The sequence below is a fragment of the Uranotaenia lowii genome, chromosome 2 (assembly GCF_029784155.1).
Source record: "Uranotaenia lowii strain MFRU-FL chromosome 2, ASM2978415v1, whole genome shotgun sequence".
Classification (NCBI taxonomy): Eukaryota; Metazoa; Arthropoda; class Insecta; order Diptera; family Culicidae; genus Uranotaenia; species Uranotaenia lowii.
Window position 1 is genome coordinate 247,840,527 of NC_073692.1, and position 17,069 is coordinate 247,857,595.

General features: G+C 36.2%; 1 protein-coding gene across 4 annotated transcripts in view; it reads left to right on the plus strand.

The window, feature by feature from the left end:
- Positions 1 to 17,069, plus strand: part of LOC129750105 (gamma-aminobutyric acid type B receptor subunit 1) — a 349,408-nt gene that overhangs the window by 20,861 nt on the left and 311,478 nt on the right. For 3 of the 4 annotated variants that reach the window (XM_055745326.1, XM_055745327.1, XM_055745328.1), the window contains exon 2: positions 12,238 to 13,366. In XM_055745326.1, coding sequence (XP_055601301.1) covers positions 13,307 to 13,366 — 60 coding nt within the window. In that variant the 5' untranslated portion in view covers positions 12,238 to 13,306. Of the gene's footprint in view, positions 1 to 11,900; positions 12,046 to 12,237; positions 13,367 to 17,069 lie in introns of those variants that run through there. The other variant, XM_055745330.1, reaches the window with a different exon arrangement.

Genomic DNA, 17,069 nt, shown 5'->3' on the forward strand with positions numbered 1-17,069 from the left:
TTCTGTTAAAGAAAAAAAGGTAATTTTAGATAATTCATGAAAAAAAAATCGTTTTCGTTCGAAGGGGCAGAGTTTTGGCAAATCATTATTCGTTTTGTCGTCCATCAATCAACTGTTCTTTCATTTCCTCGGTGCCGGCTATACAGCTCTCGAGCTCTAGAACTAGCTAAAATTTATTGTTTGAGGTTAGATTTTAATGACTGCTAGGCTACAGTTTTAGATCATCGAAGAAAAATTTTCGGGACATTTCAGCTATCAACACTTAGTTTTCCGCTTATTAAAAATTAAAAATTCTGGTATGAGCACTGACTTCCCTGATGACCCTTAACCGTAGTTGCTGATCGTATGCTCCTACTCTAACACATGATTTGAACTTTGTGGACATTTTGGACAGTGTTTGCGAAAATCACTCGCATAATAATTTTTGAAATAAGTAACGGTTTTGCCAGATAATGATGGTTTTTGAATGAAACTGAGCAAAATATGTATTTTTCTTTTTCTCGTGCATCGTAAATATCTAGCAAATGCTTTAATTTAAAAATTGGAAAAAATAGGTCGGATAGTTTTTTCTACAAACAAAAAACTGCTGTCAAAACTGTGTATGTCCGATAACTAGGAAATTAGCTATCAGCAAAAGAAAATTGCTAAATGAACCAAGCTTTACTTATAGTGAAAATAGAAGAGCTTATTACTGATCTGATAAAAATAAGCTTTGAACAAAATATTACCATTTAATATAGCCATATAGCATCCCTAACTATTATTATGATTATAATTTATTAGAGACCTTTTAACAACTCAGGTCATTCGGGTCTGTAAATTCCTAATTATGTTTTATGGAAAATTACTTGTGATATCTAGAATTACACCAAAATTTCAGCTTTGACGTATACTTAACATCAGTTTCTACTAGAGATGTACCGAATAGTGGTATTCGGCGAACGGCCGAATACCGAATATTGACCTTTTTTACTATTCGGCCAAACGAATATTCGGCCGAATATTCTGTTGAGTTTTCAATAGAAATACTTCTATTTCTCCTTCTATTTCTAATAGAAATCTTTAATTTCTGCCATCTTAATGCCTTTCACGTTTCTAAGTCTATTTTTCCCAACCAGATGTATCAGATCTTTTTAAAGTGGAGTTCTCTTAGATTTTCAAAATGTCACCATTAACTGAAAGGAAGTTAGATGACTTATCGCTTCTAGGACGCTTATCACAAAAGAGATTGGGTTCTAGTGAAATCTGGGACAAAACCAAGCTATTTGAAATTGCTTTTTAAATCGAATTCGATGAACGCCAAAAAGAACGATGATCTTTAACCTTAATTATACTATACTTTCTACAGCACGTATCACCAAGGCCGGGTTTGAAAGATTTTTTTTATAAACATTACTAAAAAAAAAGAGAAAGTCTGAACAGAAATTAGGCATTATTTTAAAAAAAAACAAGAAGACACATAAAAAAATTACATGAAATATAATGTTTTCATCGAATTACAACAGCAGTGTTCAAATCGTATCTAACGAATAAATTTACTTTAAAAAATCGTTTTGTAACACAAAATTTAAAAATTTACAAAGAGACGTTTGATTTTTTTTTAAATTTTGATTTTGCAAAAAATCTGGATAATCCCGGGTAAAATCAGAAAAGTTTAAAAAAATATGTGGCAATCCCGGTCAGACTTTACTTTTCTCGAATTCTACTCGAATACTCGGAAACATCTAAAATGTTTTACTAAAACCAACAGTTTTTTATTGCTTTGAAGCCTTTTCGAAATTACATTTGGATATTCTATAAATTATCTAACATCAGTTGAAAAATTTGACAAGTCTGTTCTTGAATAAATTAAAAAAAAAAAATATTCGGCCTATTCGGCGTATTCGGCCGAATACCTAGCTCAACTATTCGGTGAGCCGAATATTCGGCTTAACGGTTTTTTCGCGGTATTCGGCGCCGAATATTCGGCCGACCGAATATTCGGTACATTTCTAGTTTCTACCTTTTTTAATAGAATTTTACGAGAATATTGCAAGTGAAACTGTTGCAAATGTTGCAAAAAATAGAAACATACGCATTTATCTCGCCCGGTTTCGTTAATCGGCTATTTTGTTTACCGTGAAATGTGCCGGGATAAGGACGGGGGCATCCTGACGGACAATCGTGAAGTGATCAAAAGGTGGAAGCAGCACTTCGATGATCACCTGAACGGCCCACATGCAGGAGATCAAGACTGTGGGGGAAGGTACATCGCCGGCGTAGCCAACGACGTACAGGAGCCACTCCCAATAATGAGTGAAGTTAAGGAAGCCATTCGCCAGCTGAATAGAAACAAGTCGGCTGGGAAGGATGGTATCGCAGCTGAACTCATCAATATGGGCCCAGACAAGTTAGCCGATTGCCTACACCGGTTGATAGTCCGGATCTGGGACATAGAACAACTACCGGAGGAGTGGAAGGAGGGGGTAATATGCCCCATCTACAAGAAGGGCGACAAATTGGACTGTGAGAACTACCGAGCGATCACTGTCCTCAATGCCGCCTACAAAGTGTTGTCCCGAATCCTACTCCGCCGCCTAACACCACAAGCAAACAGATTCGTGGGAAGTCATCAGGCCGGCTTCATGGAGGGACGGTCTACGACGGACCAGACATTACGGCAAATCCTCCAAAAATGCCGGGAACGCCAAGTCCCTACGGCTCAATGGGTCTGCCTCAAAGGAGTAGGGAAAAAATGGGGACTACAGCCGAAAACTATCTACTGGATATTTACAGCTATTATAAGACCCAAAATCTCCTATGCCTCCTTAGTATGGTGGACCAAAACTATGCAAATTACAGCTCAGAAAAAACTAGCGCAGCTTCAAAGACTAGCAACGCTAGCTATAACTGGCGCAAAGCGAAGCACACCGAATGAAGCTCTAAATGCACTACTAAATATTCTGCCTCTACATAAATTCATTGAGTTAGAGGCGGAACGTAGTGCCTTGAGACTCTCGAAACACAAAACGCTCTATGAAGGAGATCTTACAGGACAACTCAAAATCCTAAAGAAATTTAAATTAAACTCACTTATTGTGAAAAATGATGACTGTATGGAGCCCATTTTTAACCTAGACATATCATACAATGTAACTATCAATGATAGGGACGTGTGGGAGTCAGGTGGACCTGCGGTTCCTCCCAGATCGATCCTATTCTTCACTGATGGGTCAAAAATGGATAATAGAACTGGGGCAGGGGTATTCGGACCTAGACTCAGGGTCTCAATTCCTATGGGAAACTGGCCAACAGTATTCCAAGCTGAAATTCAAGCAATTCTAGAATGCACTTTAGCCTGTTTGAAAAGGGGATACAGGTACACAAGTATCTGCAAATTCTCTGACAGCCAGGCTGCTCTTCAAGCACTAAGTACGTTCACATGTTACTCCAAACTAGTTTGGGAGTGTATAGTTGCACTAAGAAACCTGGCCATAAGAAACAGAGTATCCTTATTCTGGGTACCAGGCCACTGCGGCATCCTAGGGAACGAAGAAGCAGACCAACTAGCAAGGGAAGGATCTCAGGGACTGTTGATTGGACCTGAACCTTTCTGCGGAGTATCGAGAAGTGCCTTGACTATGGAGCTCAAGAACTGGGAAAGCACCACTATTGTTTCCAACTGGAAAACAGCAGAGGGAGCAACTCAGGCAAAAAGATTCATTGAACCAAGCGCACGACTCTCCAAAAACATGTTGAACTTAAGTAAGCACGAGTTAAGTACATACACAGGTCTCTTGACCGGACATTGTCCAACAAAACAGCATCTCAAAAGGATAAACATAATTCAAAACGATGACTGTCGGTTCTGCGGGTTCGAAAAAGAAACTGCAAAGCATCTTCTATGCAACTGCTGCGCCCTTCTAAATAGAAGTAGCGAGTACTTGGGGCAAAGTAAATAAGCGCACAAGACATATGGTTGCATATCAGCCCTAAGAAGGTTATATCATACATCTTTGATATCATACCCGATTGGGATAAAATGCTTAGTTAGCAATCAACTGTCACTCCAATCAATAGTGCAGGTGAACCTGAAAGCATATAGTAACGCGGGGTAAATACCACAATAGATCAACTACTGGTCGCAGTGCGCTCTCCCCTACAAGAAAAAAAAAGTACCTACGCACCATCTATTCACCATCCATTCATCGACCGCATACGACACGATCGACCGTAACGAGCTATGGAAAATCATGAACGAGAACGGCTTTTCCGGGAAGCTGATCAGACTGATCAAGGCGACGATGGATGGAACGCAGTGCTGTGTGCGGATTTCGGGTGAATTGTCGAGTTCATTCGAATCGCGCAGGGGGCTTCGACAAGGTGATGGTCTATCTTGCATGATGTTCAACGTGGCGCTAGAAGGTGTTATTCGACGAGCGGTGGGCGAAAGCGGGGCACGATTTTCAACAGATCCAGTCAACTTATCTGCTTTGCCGATGACATTGATATAGTCGGCAGATCATCTGCGGCGATGGAAGACATCTACCGCAAACTGAAACGCGAAGCAGGAAGGATTGGGTTGATGATTAATACGTCCAAGACGAAGCCTGCGGATCCGAGACCGACCGAACTTGCTTGTCCAGTAGTAACAACGTCACGATCGACGGCGACGAGCTGGAGATAGTCGAAGACTTTTTCTATCTCGGCTCACTGGTGACCACAGACAATGACACCAGCCGTGAGATCCGGAGGTGAATTATTAGCGGAAGTCGTGCCTACTATGGACTCCACAAGCAACTGCGATCGAGAAGTCTTAGCCCTCGCACGAAGTGTAACCTGTATATGACGCTCATTAGACGGTTGACATGGATATTGCTCGAGGAGGACCTGCGTACACTCGAAGTATTCGAGCGACGAGTGTTAAGAACCAACTTGGGCGGCGTACAGGAAGATGGAGTGTGGAGGCGAAGGATGAACCACGAGCTCGCGCGACTCTACGGCAAACTCAGTATCCAGAAGGTGGTGAAGGCTGGCGTGTAACAATTTGCATCAATTAGCACATTTTCACTTTCTCTGAGCACCGGTTTCTCTAATTTTAACTTAAACCTTCAAATTCTCTTTAACAAATTGCCACAAATTACCACAAATTCAATGATGCTGCAAAATTTGTGTGATGGAACCGTAAGTTTCAACACATTCAGACACATCTCTACTGAGGATCAATCAGCTGATGCGTTCACGAAGGCGTTACCAAGGGCCAGGCGTGCGAAGCTGTTCAGCATTCTCAATTTACAAATAAAGGGGAGGTGTTGAAACTTACCGTTTCCTACGGCATCCTCCTACAGCAGCAGACTTCGGCTGCCACTAGTAGAACCAAAACATTGTTTGCTTGTTCCTCTTGCTATGTTCAATTCGCGATCGAGAACAATAGATCAATGATTGCTGATGACAGGTGATGATGATAAACACGCTACAAATGTTTACATCATCACACGGTTAGCGAGACTTCTCAAATTGGGTTCGAGGCACACATTGTTGCCAGATATTCTGGGTAAGAGTATCAAAGTACTCATTGAGCAATGAGTACTTTCCCGGTTAAGGAATATGAAAGTGGATAGTGCGACAACAGCAATCGCTAATGAATTGTGTAGTTATGTAATGACTAGACTGACGAAACATGAATAAAGTTAACTCTATTCCACCACTGAAACCTGCGTTTTCATCATACTGGAAAACAGATAATTTCCCGTAAATAAAAATAACAATTACAATATATTTAAAAAAATATAGCTAACAGATGAGCGATACTTAAGATTCACGGACTTTAATTTAAGGCTTAAAGGATCTCTTTTATCGACTAAAATCACAATGTTAGACCATCTGTTTCGGCAAAAATATCCAATTGTGTAAAGTCTGTTTACCCTATGTTTGTTTTCGAATTGGTTCTTGTTTTTTTTACAGCACGGAACCAGAAATTGGGAACATTTTTGTACCTCATTCTATCTAACTCAGCTTTTTTTCCACAACGGTCGTGCTGTTCCACGACATACTCACATACACACATTCTATAAATAAAAGGTGAACGGATCGCTCGGGCTTTACGCTTGAACCGAAGAATATCCTGCCAATCGATTGTTAACGATGCTTCTTTCGTCCCATACTCCTGCAAGTGGAGGTTCAGCCAGTAGAGGTTAGTAGACAAAGACATTATCCCTAACGAGCTCCAAATAAGAAGGTGAACTTTGCATCCACACCCTTTTCTTGTCGCCTCAGCTCGGTGGCGCTGATGTTTTCTCAACTTCTATCAGTGTCCCTATTTTTTTTGCTCCTTCGTCAACTTTGAAACCCCATCCTCCTACATAGTAGCTGCCAGTCTATTTAGCGCTCAGCAATGAAAAAGGACGACATTTTCAGCATTTTGAAGGATCGTTATCGAATATAATACCAATTATCGTGATGTTGCACACGAATGCGGTAATAACCCACATGATGATTGAAAATATGCCCTCTTACTCGCGGGCAGAATATTTCTGCACCCTAGATGGGGTGAGGGACGTTTGGCTTCTGAAATTGGATGGTGCCGAACCGATTGTGAAAGTTATGACGCCCGTCATCGAGGCACATTGTTGAATCGAACCCGCAGGCATTCCCGTGTAGGCTTTTCTTTATAGAAATGGAGATGATGGGTACACTGTTATATAATCAGATAAACACTTGAACAGGAAACGAAAATTGATGTTAGCAGTCAGTGGCACGAAGTATAGTTTGCCAAAATGTGAAGGCGTCGCAGAAAGGTGATTCGATGCTTGAAGAAATGAAATAAAATGGAAAACGACCGGGTCGAAATTACGGGAATCAAATAACCGGAACATGGTTGGTCGTCTGCGTGTAATGAGCCAAAGTACGAAATTCATTTCTTTTTGGTATGTTTGAACAAAATTACTATATCTAAGGAACATATCTAAATGTTCAAAAATATTCTCGCTTAGAAAAACAAAGAAAAAAAAAATTAAATGAAATATTTTGATGAGATAGCGGATTGAAAAGTTCCACTAAATTTTAGTTTCGCTGACTGAGCTAAAACTTATAAGTGTTTCTTATGAGGTAGGTAATTCAGTTTTTTTCTAAAGATTGATTTCGGAGGATAGGAAAAAAAAGGAGAGAATGAGGATATTTGATCCCTGGGGATACTTGATTCAGATATATCTCGATACCGGAATGTCTTATATATATATTAAATGTTCTAGAAAAAAATATCAAAAAGGCAAAAAAACAAACAAACTTGTAATCTAAAAAAAAAATTATTTTTGAGTTATTGTCCATATTTTGAAGAATATAGCAAAATGTGACTTGAAGATCTTTTTTATCATTTGAAAATGTTTCCCAAACGAAAAAATTGTGATGAAAATATTTATTCCAATATGACAATCGTTGAACTACCTAATGTCATATTTTCAACAGAATAATAAACTCTCTTTATTTTAAGAAAAAGTTTTCTAAAATGTATGTTATGGGTTCACTTGATCCCTCGAAATATATTTTTCTTCTGAATGGATGTTGATCATTGCTAAGCACGAAATTATTAATATTTATCCAATTACATAAATTTATCTTAAAATTCACTGATAAAAAGAACTCAAAATAGTACTTTATCTGAATATTAGAAAAAAGCGCCTTAAAGTATGCAATGAGGTTTGCAATAAAGTATGCAATGAAGTATGCAATGACAATAGGGTAGTAGAAAAAATTTAATACTTATTCTTTTGCCTGACACTTATAAACTGTTTAATGAAAACTAATATGGCAAAAAAGTCAATGGAACTTGTATTTTTATATTTTCAAAGATTTTTGCCACAGCTTAGAGCACCCTGATTAAAGGATCAAGTCTCCTTTGATAGAGGTCAAGTCTCCTTTAACTTTCAAAATATCACAATTTTTTCAGTACCACGAAAACGATTCTAGTTCATTTAAGGGTTCATGTATCGTCCTAACTTAAGCAGCTTATAAACTTGAAATGACACGCTGTCAGAAAATGTAAAAGACAGTGATCTGAATTTTTTTCCAAAAAGATGTGATAAAAATAAGAAAAAAGGATCAAGGATTCCCATTCTCCCCAATAGTGCATATTTTTCGAATTGTCACTACCCCTAAATTTATGCACCACTTTTAAGTCTCCTACGAACTAGATGTCGAAAAATGTAATAGAATTGGATTGGTCAAAATTGGAACATCTGAAAAACAATTTAAAAAATTATCCATATAGAAATGGTTGCCACATTTACAGAACTATCTTGAAAAAGACACATTTTAGGACTAATTTTCGGTACAGAATAATTTCCACCTGATGACAGATGACATCTATATTTTCATGTGAAAAGACTCACTCAAGTATTCTGAAATTGCGACTGTTTCAATTATTAAAACCCTAGAAACTTCACCACCACCTTTTCCACCACTATTTTACATTATATACGGTCATGTCTCATGAACCCTTAAAAGAAAGCGCATCTATAGGGGGAAGTGTTCCTAAATGCGCATGTTGGGTAATATGCGCATACAGCCGATTGACGATATGTCTAGAGATTCATCATATCTAATCAGTGCAGTTTGAGTGTAATACGCTTTTAACACATGGCATTAAAAAATTAAATTGTTATATAAATTCGAAAAAATTTAAAAATTCAAACAAGATTTTTGTCAGTTTTGTTATAATATATTGAACTTTAATTATTGTGCGTACAGATTCTGTGAACAACAATTTTAGTGGTTTTTCTTTCTTATTCATCTGGAAATCGGAAATTCAACAAATTGAAGCTTTTGGCAAAGTTGTAAATGATAAGATATTGGAATAAGAGACAGGTTCTGAATGCCCATATCAAGGCAGGTTAAATGCCTATATCAAGAAAAATAGATGAGTCTTATGAATTTTTTACTTTCTATCATTTACACATTGAATCTACGCTCAAATCACGATCTAACAGCGAAAAAAGAAGAACTTCTTACTGATCCGATAAAAATACAATATGAACAAAATATTACCCTGAAATATGGCCATATGGCATACTTAACTATGTTTCATGCAAAAGAACTAGTGATGTAAAATATTCCACCAAAATTTCAGCCTTGACGTTTGCTCGACATCCGTTTCTACCATTTTCAATTAAATAATTTCAAAATATTGCAATTGTAAATGAAATATAGCTTAAAACATAAATATGCGCATTTAGCCCGCCGTTTTCGGAAATCGGCTATTTTGACTTCTTTTATCGTAAAATTATTTTTACAAAAACTGTAAGAGATTTTAACAGAAAAATTGCTCTTACGTATAGAAAACAGATGTCCGCTCATGTGCATATAGTTTTCAGACTCCTATCTATTGGAATATGGGAGAAAATGAGTGCTTTCCTTAATATGCGCATATAGCCCGCCTCTCCCCTATAGGATTTCAGTTGATCCATTGCTTATTTTTCACCTTTAATATGTAACAAAGAGATTTGAAATTGATATCTGTTGTAGCCGGAAATATTTTGGCTTTTAAGAGCAAGTTCACTGGTGTTGGGAAAAAGTGGTAGAAATTTTGTCACTTTTTGCATATTTTGAAAGTTTTGCCATGCAAAAACATTTTCACGATCTGTGGCCTTCTAGTTTTTTTACAACACGTGTTGGATTTTCGCATGCTGGGTTGATTCTGGTTTAAATTCTCGGGGAGAATTAAAATTCATGATAATATTTTTTTTATTGTAGTGAAGTCCGGTTTGTTCGAAAAGTATTTCGTCTGATCGTGTAAATGAGGAAAACGTTTTTCCGAATATAATTAAGAATCGTCGTCGTGAGTTCCGGTTCTCCTATATATTTTTTTATGGTGCGGCTTCCGCTTGGTCCAGCACGATTTATTTCATTTCTTCAAAGTTTTGTGAAACGTTAAGTGAAGAAGCTTAAAAAAAGTATCCCGTGCATTTTCATTCGTTTTGTGCGGTCTCGTGTAGAAGTGTTTTAGTGTGACTGTACCGTTTCACTAACTTCACAATTTCACTGGGTGCTACTTCTACAAAAAATGAAAGCTAAGTTCTTTTCTTCTTATTGTTATCATTTTCTCTTTTTTTGTTTGCTTTATAAACATCACTTTAAAGGATTGCACGTTTGAGAAATCGTTTAAAATACTAAAAATTACAATTTTTTTACTTATGGGTTGCATATTCTATTCTAATGATATGGTTTTTCCATGACTTTATTATTCTGCTCAAATAAGAGAATTATTATTTATTATCTCGGATTTAAAACTTGCAGCTCCATTCATTCCGAATGATGTGTTTTCAATTTGACAGAACGTATTTAACTCAACTGATGGATTTAATAGGTTCTAAGTTTGTGTTTGAATTGTTCGATTTCATCGTGCTGTCAGTATAATCATAATATTTCTTTTAGTTGCTTTCTATAAATTCCTACATGATTGAGAATCATTTTAAAAATAAGGTTATTTAATGTGTAGAATGGTTACTGAGTAATAAAATAAATTTATTAATTTTTGTTGATCTCTTCAGAGATCATTTCATATACTGAAAATAAAATAATAAATTTGTTAAAGTGTTCATTAAACACGAAACTGCTTAAACGAAATGGAAATTTTTCGTTTTTGTACAAGTCTTGATAAAAGCTTTTCAGTATCATAAATGATAAAATCAAACCATCTGAATTATAAAACTTTTATCTTCTGAAATCTGGTGTTGCACTTAAATTTTTAATTTCGTTTAGTGTTGAAGATCGATTTTAATTTAGTTTTTAGTTTAGCAAGAAGTTGAGTTTATGTATTCAACGATATGCAACAATAACCCTCATGAGTTGTTTAAAAAATTTGTAACTGGTAACATCATTTGTAAGTTGAAAGATTTACTATAAAATCACAGGAGCGTAGAAAATTATGATTTTTACCCCATATTGCATAACACTAGTCAAAAGTGTCTCCTAAACATATCCTTTTCCCCCATCCACCAAAAAATTGATTTGCTAGGATGCAGAGGTAACCTCGGTCCTGAAGCACGAATTTATTCTCTATTATCCCTTTCTCTTGTTTTCCTCTCTATCTATTGACTACTAGGACGTGGCCGGCGCCGTTATTGATGTTAAAAGAGAGAGCATCAGTTTTGTTCATTGTGAATATGCTGTCAATCCCAGACACCATTCATTTGACCTCTGGATAAAGTTGATGGCCTCGGTCAATCACGGAGTAGCAACCATTGGCGATGTGGATTTCTTTCTACTGAGCCACGCCAGCGATCATGGAATTCGAAATGCATTTGTTTTAAGAACGATTTCGAGCATGTAAAATAACATCAAAGAAGCTGACCATGCTTATAAAAAAATAATTGATTTTCTACGTTGCATTTCGAGTTCAATGATCAAAGGTGGATGTGAGTAGTCAATCAAGCTAAGCTAAGCTAAGCTAACACGTGTTGGATTTTCGCATGCTGTGATGCAAAAAATGCAATATTTCTATCACATACGGCTGAAATAGAAACAGTGTTGTAAAAAAATACAACGCCCCAAGATCTTGAAAACATTTTTGCATGGTAAAATTTTCAAAATGTCAAAATTTCTACCACTTATTCCCAACACCAATGAACTTGCTCTTAGAGATGTTAATTTTAGCTGCCTTAGAGCAAGTTGACTGGTGTTGGGAAAAAGTGATAGAAATTTTGACATTTTGAAAATTTTACCATGCAAAAATGTTTTCAAGATCTTTGGGCGTTGTATTTTTTTTAAAACTTGAAGGCCAAACAACCTAAGCAACCTACCTACCTAAGCAACCGGGCATGAAAAGGAGCGATTCCAAAAATTTAATAAGCTAAAATTTGAAAATGGAATAACATTAGCATTCCCTGCTATCTTTCAATTTGGAAATCTCCACGGATTGCCGAGCTCTCTTTCTGTTTGAGACTCTAGCTTTAATCTTCTAATCCGATGGTTCGGGTAGAACCTTACGCAAAGACCGAAATCCCTCACATCCGGACAAAATCACATTTTCCCGGTTCAGGTGAAAAGATCCTAGAGCATCGTACCAGAAGTGTAGGTACCTACATACATACATGCGTTGCGAAGTGATCCATTGGGAAAAAAGGCCGAAATCTGTAAACCGGACGAACTGGTGTGAATCTATGGGAAAAATATGAGAGCACATATATTTCACGGACTGTTGTAGAGTCTGCTGCCAGGAAAAACGATGATTAATGTAAGTGTTTCTTTTGCTTCTTGTTACAGGAAGAGGAAAGGATCCAAATCGAGGCTGCCGCTCTAGGCTGCTTTAGGAGATGGTTTGGTTGAGCCATTAGCCAAGTGCCGGAGAGACAACGATGATGGTAGATTGTCTACTATCAGGGGAAGGCAAAAAGTTTACACTGTTACGAAATGCATCCACCAGCAACAGGGAGGAAGTCAAACCATTCAAAGAGCAACCACCCACAACAAAAATCTCGTTGGCACGTTGCTGCTGCTGGTGCTAATGGAAATTGAGCGAGAGAGTGAGAGTTAACGTGGTGGTGGATGCTAGTGTTGGTGAGTGACTGGACCGGTCAAAATCCGCTGGTACATCCGCTAGAGAGTAGGGGGGGACAAATGATGGGTGCCCATGAGTTTTGCTGGTGTTTGTAGAAACCCTGAGCCTCCGATTGTAAGTGAGTAGCCATTTTCATGGAAAGAGAGTGGGATTGGAAAAAAAGGACACTCTGTGGATTGGAAGTTGTTCTGGAAAAGTGGTTGTAAGTGGAAGAGGAAAAGTCATGGCAACGGTTCAAGCTCACGGAAATTGATCTGCTCCTGTTAGTCTTGGAGTGCTAGCTGATGGTGCAGTGTGGAGGAATTTGGACCAATATGTGGGATAAGCTTGACGACCTCTAAGAGCGGCTTGTCAGTTTTGTGTGATGTACTGGTGAATAACTTTTCCACTTCGACGTGGGAGTCAATGCATGTTGTCTGATGAAAATGAGGTCTAGGAGTGGTGACTTCTAGTGTTAAAGATTTAGTCTTTCCATTCTGGATAACTGATTCTGTGAATGTATGCAGTTCATAGCTCTATTACTGTGGTGTTTCAGCTGTTTGGATAAATAAGCTGAATTAAGAAAAGCATGAAAAGTGAAACGTATAATGTAAATAGTGGCTTAGATTAAATGTTATATCACTAAGAATTAGTGCCCAGTTAATGTTATCCCATTGGATGGAATAAAACAGTGTTAGAATTCGCCAGTTGTTTAAATGTGTATTGTGCTAGAAATAACAAATAAATAAATCTACAATTGTCAACGAATTTCACTCAGATCACAGGAAAAGTCTAATGAGCTTCGCTACGATGGGCTTTTTCAACCGTAGGACGACTAGAGTAGTGAACAAAAGTGTAAGTAACATACCCATTATACCATATCAATCAAAAAAAGTGAATTCGAGTGTAAAGACTCAGAAAAAATGAAATGATGAAAACTCACTTAGCTTAAAGGAGAATGTAATTGAAAATAAGATAATATTTCACATTCTGCACAGATTGCCAAAGCGGCGAGCACAAACAGAGTAGAAATCCAATATCATCCGGATGGTGTTGGCTAAGGAATGGAAAGAGGGAGGGAAAATAATGGGTAAAATGGGAGAGAAAAATAAATTACATAAGAAAGCGGAGCGGATGATGATGAGGGTCGCGGAAAAAAATGTCATCAATGATCCAAGGGTCGAATTTTGCCATTATGAGGCACTGCTAACAAACGAGAACTGACGACTCTATGGTGGCAAATCTCGCACACCGCAAGGCACGAAAGGGAAAAAAACCAATAGAAATCGAAGATGCTGCGTTCAATGAACCGTGGCTCCGAGATCCACCGATGGCCATACAAACAAACCAACCAATCCAACCAATGATGGCCCAATGCTTGATTGTGCCAACTGAAGAATTTGTTCAGTGGGGATCTGTTTTATTTTTCACTTTTCTGCATATTTCTGAAAGGGATTGTTATTGGCTGTTGATTAAAATGTTTGAACTGCGATTGCTCAACAATTTTAGTATGCAGTTCAAAGGAAGTTTTCGTGCTCTTTGGTAAATGCATTTAATATATACTAAATCAATCCACACTGATTTATATCTCATGCGTTTAATAGAAAATCTTATTTTTTGATTTATTGAACAAAGTTATTAGTAATCTTTTGCTTATAATCAGCAGACTTGAGACAGTGAAATAGAACATATTATTTTTTTCCATTTAAATTTTCATTCTCATTAATTTATTTGATCTATATTTTCATTTTAACTATACTCACAAAGTCACAAACAACCGTCAGCTGGGGCATCATGCAACACTTTTCAACTTCAGTGGCGTCTAAAAACTTAATGTTCACAGATAATCATGCCACTTGTACATCAAAAGTTTCAAGTTAATGGGACATCAAATTGACGTGGTCAGAAAAATCATTGGTTTGACCACCAGTAATTTTTAATTTACAAAACATGTGATTTTAAGCATGTTAAGAAAAAGGGGTAGGTTGCAAAACTTTGTGTTTAATGAAAAATCAAATGGAAACGTTTAAAATTCATAGTTTTTAATTTATTTGTGATGTCATAACGCGTAAAGCACCAATTACAGTACCGTAAACGGGGGGAACTTTGATCACCGGGGTAACTTATTTAGATCAACATGAAATTTTTGCAGATAATCATCATTAACTTAGTCTGAAGTTAAAATATCTGAAATCTATTTTCTACGTTTGAAAGCCTATAAATTGAGGTTCAAATAGGCTAAATTTGTTTTGTAGTTGGAGATTTGAGTTATTTTTATGACCATTCTATGATAATTTTTGGATATTTAAAAAACGAACATTTTCTATGAGAAAGAGAGATATAGAAAAAATGGCTAAGAACCCAATCAAATGGTTAAGTTTCAATAAAAAACGAACATGGGAGCAGTGGAAAAACCTAGGGAATGGCATGATGGTAAAATTTCCTTTGTTTTTTAGAGCAAAAATTTTGAGAAATGTTAATAATTTTTGCCCCAAAATGTACGCAGCAACATTGTCCATCTTTTGAATATATTAGTTTTTGAAAGAAAACGTTAAAAATTCAATTTAGTCCGAACAAAAAAAAACTGTTAATACCTTCTGTGCTAATTGGCTTCAAAACAATAATTTTGAAGATGTTGAGATACGTTAAATAAAACCATGGTAATCAAGGTTACCCCGAAACATGAAATCTGATTTTGTAATAAACATTTAGTTATAGCCACTAAAGTCGTTTGAATATTCTGCTATCAATGATTTTGCTTTATACTCCCTACCTCAGTAAGTATTTTGAAAAGTTACAGTGTTACAAAAAAACAACCCCTTCAAAAATATTTGAAAATGAATTAAAAAAGCGATCAATGATCCCCCAGTTTACGGTAATTTTTGGTTTTGTTAGAATTAAATTTTACAGTTTTTCTGTCCAAATGTTTTGATAGAAAATGCATAAGGGTGCTGCATACATTAAGTGGTTAAAAATACTTCAAAAAATTCTACTAGCTGGACTCATAAAAAATAATGTAATCTTTTGTAATCCAATTAAAAGTCTCTTCTGTGGAATTTTATATGAATACGGGGCTTGATTTGGATTTTCTAGTTACATTCTTGGAGGTGGAAATTTTAATAAATGGCAGTTTTGTGGGATAATTCGACGAGAAATTTATTTTCCATTAAAGTCTTGTAAATTTGTTTGATAGAAAATTTTAACCTATAAAATTCACCAGGTTCAAAGATTTTTTGAATCTCATTACATCTATTCCATGGATACTTATTTTATTTGAACATAATGCCAGCGAGTTGTAGAAGCTTTTAGCGGGTTTTTCATTCTAATATAGTATATAAAGAACTTGATCTTGTTGCAAGATTTTTATTCAAATCAATCTGCTTTATGATTCACAAATATTCTTTCAAAAAGTCGATAATCGATGAGGATTTCATGTTTATGATAGTTTGCTTTTTTCTAAAATCAAGTGTTCTACAAGCGTGTTCTAATATTTTCTTTTATTAAATACCTTTTAAAACAACCGTGTTTATGCGAAAAAATGAAGTTTAAAGTCTTGAACGTTTCCGACAAAAAGAAAATCAATTTTCGTGACGTCACAACGCATTCTTTACCCAGGTGCAACTCACAACCTCCTGAACTGATTTTCATACTGAAAATTGCATTGAGCTCCTCTCAAAAAGTTTCAGGAGAACTCAATTTTCGACAATATGTGACGTTTAAAAGAATCATGAATTGAAAAACAGTAGAATTTTTGTGACGTCACAACTCTTTATCTAATATCATGCTTAAAAAATGTTTTAACCATCATTTTGCAATATTTTTTTTGATATAGCTAAATTTTTGACAAAATTATGTTTCAAACAAAGAATTATTGTTAAAATCAATTTATTTTCAAACAACTTTTTTTTAAATTTAAACGATAACATACTCGATTCTAAGAAAAGATAACTGAAAATCGTTTGATGGAAAAGGAAGCTCAAGAAATATCCTTCCTAATGCTGTGCAATTTATTCCTGAATTATGAAAAATAAAAATGTGTGCTCCAGTTGAGGGGTGTTTGCAATGGGTCAATAACTTTTTAGATGATCCCAAAAGATTGTGGCTTTCATTAGTAGGGATGAATCATTCTTGCGGATGAAAATCCTGGAAAAACGTGGCTTTTAGCTTTCGCTGGGAATCTAGAAAGAAAAAATTAAATTTCTTTCCCTAGTTTTGCGCCTAAAGTTAGGCACAACCTCCAACAATTCATTGAATATAAGCGAGGCTGATGAAAATTAAGACGTTTCAAATGATGAAAGATGGAATAAATACATTTATATTGTTCTTGTTCTTGTTGATTAATAAATTTAACGAGTTGCTCAATTAATACACCAATGTCTCTTTTAACCCCGTTTTACGGGTGATATTAAAAATATTATTTTTTTAAAATATTTTTTTATGTTGTTTTGTTATGGTCAGCAAAATACACCATCTGAAGCAAATCGTGGGCAGTCAGCCCAAGGTGTTCAAGGTGTACCAAAAATATTCCGGAAAACGGTGCCGATTCAGCCCATTTTAT